This window comes from Theobroma umbraticum, unplaced genomic scaffold (assembly GCF_002168275.2).
Source record: "Theobroma umbraticum cultivar Fairchild unplaced genomic scaffold, ASM216827v3 scaffold_56.0, whole genome shotgun sequence".
Classification (NCBI taxonomy): Eukaryota; Viridiplantae; Streptophyta; class Magnoliopsida; order Malvales; family Malvaceae; genus Theobroma; species Theobroma umbraticum.
Genome location: NW_018397256.1, coordinates 7,199,239 through 7,206,730, shown reverse-complemented (window position 1 = coordinate 7,206,730; position 7,492 = coordinate 7,199,239). Strand labels below are relative to the sequence as shown.

At 37.6% G+C, this 7,492-nt stretch overlaps 2 protein-coding genes across 2 annotated transcripts in view; both read right to left on the bottom strand.

The window, feature by feature from the left end:
• Positions 1–30: 30 nt before the first annotated feature.
• On the bottom strand, positions 31–5,576 carry NUB1 (ubiquitin-associated (UBA)/TS-N domain-containing protein). Its single transcript, XM_021421835.2, has 11 exons — positions 5,088–5,576; positions 4,059–4,181; positions 3,883–3,979; positions 3,649–3,684; positions 3,174–3,361; positions 2,957–3,059; positions 2,169–2,350; positions 2,005–2,082; positions 1,638–1,740; positions 1,470–1,563; positions 31–680 (listed from the first exon to the last, which is right to left on the bottom strand). Exons 1-11 carry the CDS (start codon positions 5,390–5,392, stop codon positions 331–333), a joined length of 1,659 nt encoding a protein of 552 aa, XP_021277510.1. The 5' UTR covers positions 5,393–5,576; the 3' UTR covers positions 31–330.
• A 1,510-nt stretch (positions 5,577–7,086) lies between these two features.
• Positions 7,087–7,492, bottom strand: part of LOC110410346 (uncharacterized) — a 1,571-nt gene continuing 1,165 nt past the window's right edge. Inside the window, 1 exon segment of the mRNA XM_089782568.1 lies at positions 7,087–7,492. This exon segment is cut by the window's right edge and continues 264 nt beyond it. Within this exon segment, the coding sequence (XP_089638694.1) occupies positions 7,155–7,492 (338 nt within the window). The 3' untranslated portion in view covers positions 7,087–7,154.

Sequence of the window (7,492 nt, the reverse complement as noted above, 5' to 3'; positions counted from 1 at the left end):
CATATAAACTGTTTAGGGCTAGATGGAACAGAACTGGAAAGTCAAGATGCAATAATTCTAGCCAGGCGGAATGCAGCATAAGTACAGACATTTATGCACATAAACGATCATGCATGCAAAGTGCAAACACACTTCATGTATGTATCCACATGTCGGTATTTACTTGCTGATATTAATAAGGCTGAGAATTCGAATGTGAAATGACAATCTCTGTGTTGATAGACAGAGTTCATAAAACCCCAGAAATTAATGACATTTACCATCTAAGCTGATGCATGTACCATTGGATACATCCTATTCACAAAGGAACTGTTTAGAATTGTTTTCTCATCACGAAGATAAAGCTTTGTTGCCATTATCTGTTGAAGCCAAAAGAGTCAAGTACTCATTTATGGCTTCACCTTCTTTCGTAATTTCAATGTCATAGTCTGATAAAGCATCTGCAACTTCTATTTCTTTTGCAAGTTCATCTTCCATCTCCACATCCCGCTCTTCCTCTCCAGCAGTTGACGGACCTTCATCAGTATCATTGTTGGTCAAACTATCAGGGTTCACATTGTTCGGCTCTGAAGCAAGATTTCCATTGCTGTTAGCATCAACAGTGGGGAGTTGTTCAGTTTCAGACAGCAGTCTACTAATAGTTTGCTCCATTGTTTCACCGTCCTGAACAGCAGCAACCACTGAACCCAGGAAAAGTGTCAGAATGCTAATCCATGTTAAGTTCATAAGGATAAATGAACAGTTTTGGAGATGCTTTTATCAAATTCGCATACTCTTGTGCACTAAAAAGTTCTCATTATATATATATATATATTTTATCACAACACACTAACATCCATGAGTTTTGGCAGTGTGGAACTTTATTTTGAGTACAGTTTCCAGTAAACTGAACAGATTGCAACTGTCTTTACCATATGAAAGATGTAATGTCTGTTATAAGAATTTTTAGTTTGCTCCAATCATTCTTTTTGAGCGCTAACTATTTGTTACTCAAAAGTTCTCCCTCCCAATATGAATTATTAGAATGTTAAAACAGTTTGCAGGTACTATTCAGAAGATATTTTATGAGCCAATTCATTATATGATTTTTCAAAAAAGAGCTGCTTTCCTAATTGTTGAGAATGATAACAAAAACACCTTTTTTTAATCTTGCTTGTATCATTGCTCCTTTTTCTTGCTTTGACCATTAGGAAGCTTCGTAGAGTCTAATGTGAGAGCTTACATCGCACGAATTTAAAATTTGTTTCTAATTTTAGAATTGTTATGAGACATTAAAAATTATTTTTGATTGAAAATTAAAATTTGCTCATAATAATACTTCAATTTGTAGAATTCCCTCCACACCCCTCCTCCCCCCAACACATAATATATGCTGGTTACAAAAATATCTCTGACAATAGTGGAGTCTATATGATAGAAAAAATAATTATAAAAATCCAGTACAGCAGTTTGGAGCAGTTTCCTCTTACCTCTTGATCTGTCAAATCCCATGGATACAAGCTCTTCAATTCTAGCATCGGCAGTTTGTTGCTTTCTTTTCCTTTTCCTTGATTCAATATCAAGCTGCATACCAAACATAAGAAGTGATAGCCAATAAAATTGAAAATAAGGAAAGTTTCTTGCAAAAGGCAGCCAACCTGTATTGCAGAATTAGTCGCTGGACTTGTTAAATCATCTAACGCCTTCTGAAAGTCATTCTCATTCCTCCGAAGGGCTTCTGCAGCAAGATTCTTTTCAAATCTGCCAAATCAAGAAAGTCCTAGCTTTCAGGAGAAAAGCTTTTGCTATGCATTGATAGTTATGGATGGTACAATAGAAGCTTCAAAATAACACATTGTCCTTGTTTTCATTTTACTTTCATGACCATGAAGCTATGATTGGAAAACTCTGCACTTTCAACCCAAACTTCCAGCCCACAAGCATACACCAAGATTATAGTTACCATATCATATTAATATGAAAATTAAAGAAAGGCAAACAAGAAGTTGGGATTGCCCTTCTCACCCAATGGCGACTAATTCTTTCAATTTCTCAAGATTCACAGCCTTCTTCAATGGTGTCACTCCATATTGTTTTTGCTCCCTGAAAATTTGTTGGGTTGTTTATTTGTATATAAAGGGAATATGCCAGTTATAAATGAAACTTATGTTAAGTATATTTACACCCACATGATATCCATTCTATGCCGGATATCATCCTCCCGCTTTTGTGCTCTCTTTGCCTTTTCAGCAAAAAGAAAATCAACAGCACTCCCAATATCTTGATTGTTCAATCGCAATGCCTTCCTTGCATCATGTTCCTTGAAGCCCATGCTCATAACATGAGATAAGGCTTCATCAGGCACTTGTAACTGAAATCAGCAGCCAAAAATTGGGCTTAATGTTGGGTAAGGATGTAAAGCCATAATGTTAATTAAGGTGGCAAAAACAAAAGAAATGGCAAGGAAAAAAAGGGAACTGAAAGAGGCAGAAGGAAGCAATAGATGAGCAGCAATAAATTTGGGATAACCACAAATAATTGCTGATAAATTTTACCAGTTAATAATATCTGAATGTATTTTAACCTTTTTAAACTACTGATATATGTTATTTCTGTTATATTTAACCAATATCTTTCAGTAAATAAACGTTGCAATAATACAGCAAAGTAATTGCAAAACCAGTCTACTAATTCTTCATCTGTGAGATATGTCATTAGGTACTCCATATTGTTTTCCCATTGAAGGCAAATCTAAACCTGTGCTCAAGAGGATGCTGTCCACACGCTGATAAGGGTATCTATATAGGATATTGAGAAGAAAGGAGCAGTGGTGGTCTCCCTGGACTGACCAGATCAACTCCACAAAAAAAAAAAAAAAGTGGCAAATTCTCCCCTTTCTTTACATTAGAAGAAAGATGGAACAACTGGAACCAGATATCTGAAAAGAGTAGCTGCTTTGGATTATAATTAAACTAACCTGTGAGAATTTTGCTTGTGCAGAGGTCAATGCCTTCCTAGATTCATCAAACCGACCATTATGATATGCCACTACCCCTGCCAACAACTCCAATCTCATATGTCTACAAAGAAAAGCATGCAAAAGAGATTAGGTTCACATTGCAACTAACAGCATTTTGACTAATGGCCAGAAATGTAGAAATTGAGTCTCTGAAACAATTTTTTGAGATACTGACAGTGCAAGCTCTGGATGGCAACCAGCTTGAAGGAGTCTAACACGGGAGAGATCCTTTCCATGACAACGTTCAAGCCCTTCTCTGGCTTTTTCAATACGTATTCCTGCAACTGAAAGCCAACTGATATCTCGAAGCAAGAAATAGCACCAAACCATGTCTATTTGCAGCATTGGTACATTGTCAACAAGCTGCAAGCAAACACATACAGCCAAATGTGTAGGATATTAAGAAAACATTCTTGACAAATACAGTCTAAGCCAGAGAAAATTTTATGGCAGAGATGAAATAGATCTTTCACTTTAAATCCAATTAACATGCAAGCAATTATTCAATACCCAATGCATGTTTAAAATTTTGAAAAGATTACCTAAAAGCAACCTTTAGTTATTTCCAAAAAATATAAACCGAACAACAGCATGGCTTAGAAGTTATTCTGAAAATGAATCTTCTTTAATTCTAAGAAAGAATGTCTCACCTCGAGGACCTTGGGATCACAAAGAGAGAAGGCCTCCTACAAGAAAGAAACAAGGCACTTAATTTAATTAGTTCTCAAACTCACCGGAAAAACATTTTACTGTATAACCTTATTATCAGCTTTGCTGACAAGAAATGTTCAATGAAAGCTATTCCAACAATCTGGTTGCAAGCAAGAAAAAAATTAAAAAAACTAGAGCGCTGAAGCAAATGTTGGAGGATGCTAGCAACTGACCTCCCCCATGGTGAGAACTTCCAGTGCCTCTTTATACAGTTGTCTCCTAATTAGATTCTTTGCATTTGCATGAAGCATCAGACCCATCATCACTGCCCTATTTAAAGACAATTCAAATCTTATTCTTGTTGTAAAAACGAGGCCAAAGGTTTAAAGCATAAAAATAAATTCCATACCGCTGATCAGTCTCAGTTCCTAATTGTACTTTTTGCCCTCCCTGATCTTCAAGTTCAATATTAAAGTCTTCAATTGGCAACGAGCCATCTACATGCCTCTTGGAAAGTGCAGTGGCAGCCGCCCTGTCAATAGAGATAGCTATGAGTTAGTAACAGTTGAATTTGCACAACAATATGCAATGGTACAGGAAAAATACACAGAAATGAATTTTTTTCCCAGCCTACCAAATCCTGAAAAGACGATCACTTCAGAATGCAGGAAAACTATAAAATAGTCACATCTAGTAGAAAAATCCTCTATCATTTTGACAAACTTGCCAAGCTGATCTTTGTACTATTTTCAAAGGTAAGTCCTTGGTTCATGTGAAAAGTTCGAAGAGTGGAAGAGACATTTTTGAAGGTATTTCCCCCTCTTCAAATAACAACACTGATATTTGCAGTTAAGACAATCGATTCTCCAATTAGACACTTTATATCATCTCAACTTCGGGTAAACCGTAAAGGACTAACATCTCTCTACACGGAAACATAGTAGCATATCATTATCAATTCAATCATAGACTTCAGACTACATTACACCACTTTGATTTTAAGACATGAAACATTGTATCAATTCCATAAAAAATAAGAAAAAAGTAACATCAAAATACCTCGTGGAATTAACTACGCTGAAAACAAAAGAGGAAAAAAGAGAATTCCATCTCTTTATGTACAAACCCAAAACAGTCACAATTCAATTATAATATACAAGCCAAGAAAACATAAGGAGAAATAACCCGTAAATATTCCATGAACACAATTCCCCTTTTGGCATATTTGATCGACAAGCCGAATACCAAAAATACATGAAAATCATCATAAATATCAAAACTTTTTTTCATATAACAATAAATTTGCCAACTTTGATTAAACCCAGAATTCCAATAAAACCAAAAACCCAATAAGCAGTCAATTACTTTTCTATTAAATTCAATACTAATTAATCATTAAAAGAAACGGGGAGAGAAAGAGAGTTGACGAAAGACTCACTTGACTCGAGCAAGTCTGCGAGAGCGTTCTTCCTCGGCCATCAACTCATGTTTCAAAGACTTGCCTTCATCAACAGAGACACGACTGGCCAAAATCTTAGCGGTGTTTTTGATACCCAATTGGCTTAACTTTTCAGTGCCATCACCATCTTTCAATACTTTCCCAGCACATATAAGGTTGATAGAGTCAGGGCCGTCCACGTTTGATCGCTTGGCTACCTCTTCCCTCAACATGGCCACCGTCCAATTCTCCAATTCTAACTCTATCACTCCAGCCCATGTCCCTCCGATCCTTACTTTCGCCATGGCAGCAAAGATGTTCTTCTTTTCTTTTCGCTCGAGAGTCAAAAAAATGGGGGATCAAAATGGTGTCGTGTATATTTATAGGTTGAGGGAAAAAAAAACAGGGTTACTTCGGGAGCAAGGTTATGTTGTTTTATTGGGGCTATTACTTTGTTTTGTTCAATGTCATAGTGCGATTGCGAGCCCCTGCTTTTAACTTTCTCTAATAAAAAAAAAAAACATTTGGAGTAATTAAAATTTGGATTGGTTGTAATATCCCCTAAAGTCTAGTATCAAATTTATATATAGATGCCACAATTGAAGTTTTTCAATTTTATCATTTACCGAGTAATTGACGTATTTTCCCCGTAAATTATTATTTAAAAAATAATGCTTTACTAGTAACTCAATTTAAATACTAGTATTAATCCCACAACTAGTCTCCCTCGTCTCCTCTGCCACTTCCGCCGCCCATTTCTTTATCCTCGGCCACGATCTCTTTCTCCTCCCTTGCCAATGCCTCTCCCCTCTCCTCCTTTCCCCTCGTCCCCCTTCATTTCCTCCCTCTCCTTCCCCTTGGTTCAGCCGCTTCCTTTCTCTTCCCTCTTCCATCTCCGAACTCTTCTAGCCTCGCTTTTTTCGAATGTCTAAACCACTTTCTCTCAGCTCCTTTCAACCATTTGTTTCCTCCCTCGTCGCTGCTCTCTTCCGCCTCACTCACGGCGCCTCTTACCAATTCCTTGCCTGTCGCTTCAGTTTTTCCTCCTTCGCTGGTACTTACCGTGCCTTCTACACCGTTTGCAACCTAGTCAACGATAATGTAGGCTATTCTCTCGATTTTCAAGCTGATATCAGCCACATTGTGGTGGTATTTGGGTGGATTTCACTTCCCAATTGTTGCGGCGTTTCGAGGTTGATGGGCAGCTGATGGGTTTAATTGCGTCTGTTTCAGTTCAGGCATTGGTGGACTCTGAAGGTAGATTTTTGGATATCTCAACTAGTTGGCCTTGTTTAAGAAAACCTTAATCAATTTTGCCTCAAACAAAGCTTTTCTCACGAGTAGAGGAATCAAGAGAGTTATTAATGGGCCTTGTTATAAGCTTAGTGATAGAAATTCAGTTCCTCAATACATATTGGACGATTCTTGTTTCCCTCTCTTGCCATGGCTTATAACCCCTTATTTGAGGTCCAATGAGGAAGGAAAGTTTGAATTCACCAGAGAAAGAGTTCAATGCGGTGCACAGTCAGGCAATGGGGTTGGTTGAGATGGCTTTTGGGAGAGTTAGAGCTAGGTGGCAGCTTCTTTCTAAGATGTGGAAAGAGAGATGTGTTGAATATTTGCCGTTTGTGATTGTGACCGGCTTTGTTGCATAATTTTTTAATATAGTGCAGCGGGTCATTGCTAGAAGAAAATGTGGCGGTCTCAAGGGAGGACGAAGAGGAACTGAGGCCTGTCTCTGAAGAAGAGGTGAATGAGATCCGGCGGGGGATCCGGGATGCCATTGCTCAGCATTTGAATCGGTGAGTTTGAGAAAATGAATGCCATAATTGTATGCTCGCCAAGTGATAGTTGTAGTTTATTATCACCCTGGTAAATTGTGTATGAATACGTCAAAGTTATATAGGAATTGCTTTTGAGCCAATTTGCTGGGGGAAATATGTTGATATCTTTGGATCCTAGACAGTTTATATACACATGGTGTAGAAATCTAACGTAGAATTACTAGTACAAAGATTATTCTTTTCAATGTTGCAAACTTGCCTACCCATAGCACAAAACTGCTAGTTAGAGATCAATTCCAGACAGGATTGTAAGGATTTTTCCCTTGTAAGCGTAGGATATGTTTTGCGTTGTGAACTCTATTGGCTCTTCAGTGGAGAAAGAACTAGGAGCTTGAGCAACAGCAGCGACATAACGGACATAATCTTGGGATATATCGTTCAGTGTTGTAATCTTCAGGCAATGGGGAATACTACCAGAAAGATTATTATGAGAAAGATCCATCAAGCTTAAGTGACTCAGATTGCATAACTGAACTGGAATCCCACCTTCGAAATGATTGTTATTTAGGAGAAGATAACTTAACTGAGAAAGCCTGCCAATCCAATTTGGAATGTTTCCAC

Excerpts from the sequence above, each read along its gene's own strand:
- NUB1 (XM_021421835.2), bottom strand. The coding sequence starts at position 5,392 with ATGGCGAAAGTAAGGATCGGAGGGACATGGGCTGGAGTGATAGAGTTA. Across the intron at positions 2,351-2,956 it reads CACAAGCAAAATTCTCACAG|TTACAAGTGCCTGATGAAGC; the intron begins GTTAGTTTAATT and ends TGCTGATTTCAG. Across the intron at positions 681-1,469 it reads GGGATTTGACAGATCAAGAG|TGGTTGCTGCTGTTCAGGAC; the intron begins GTAAGAGGAAAC and ends TCCTGGGTTCAG.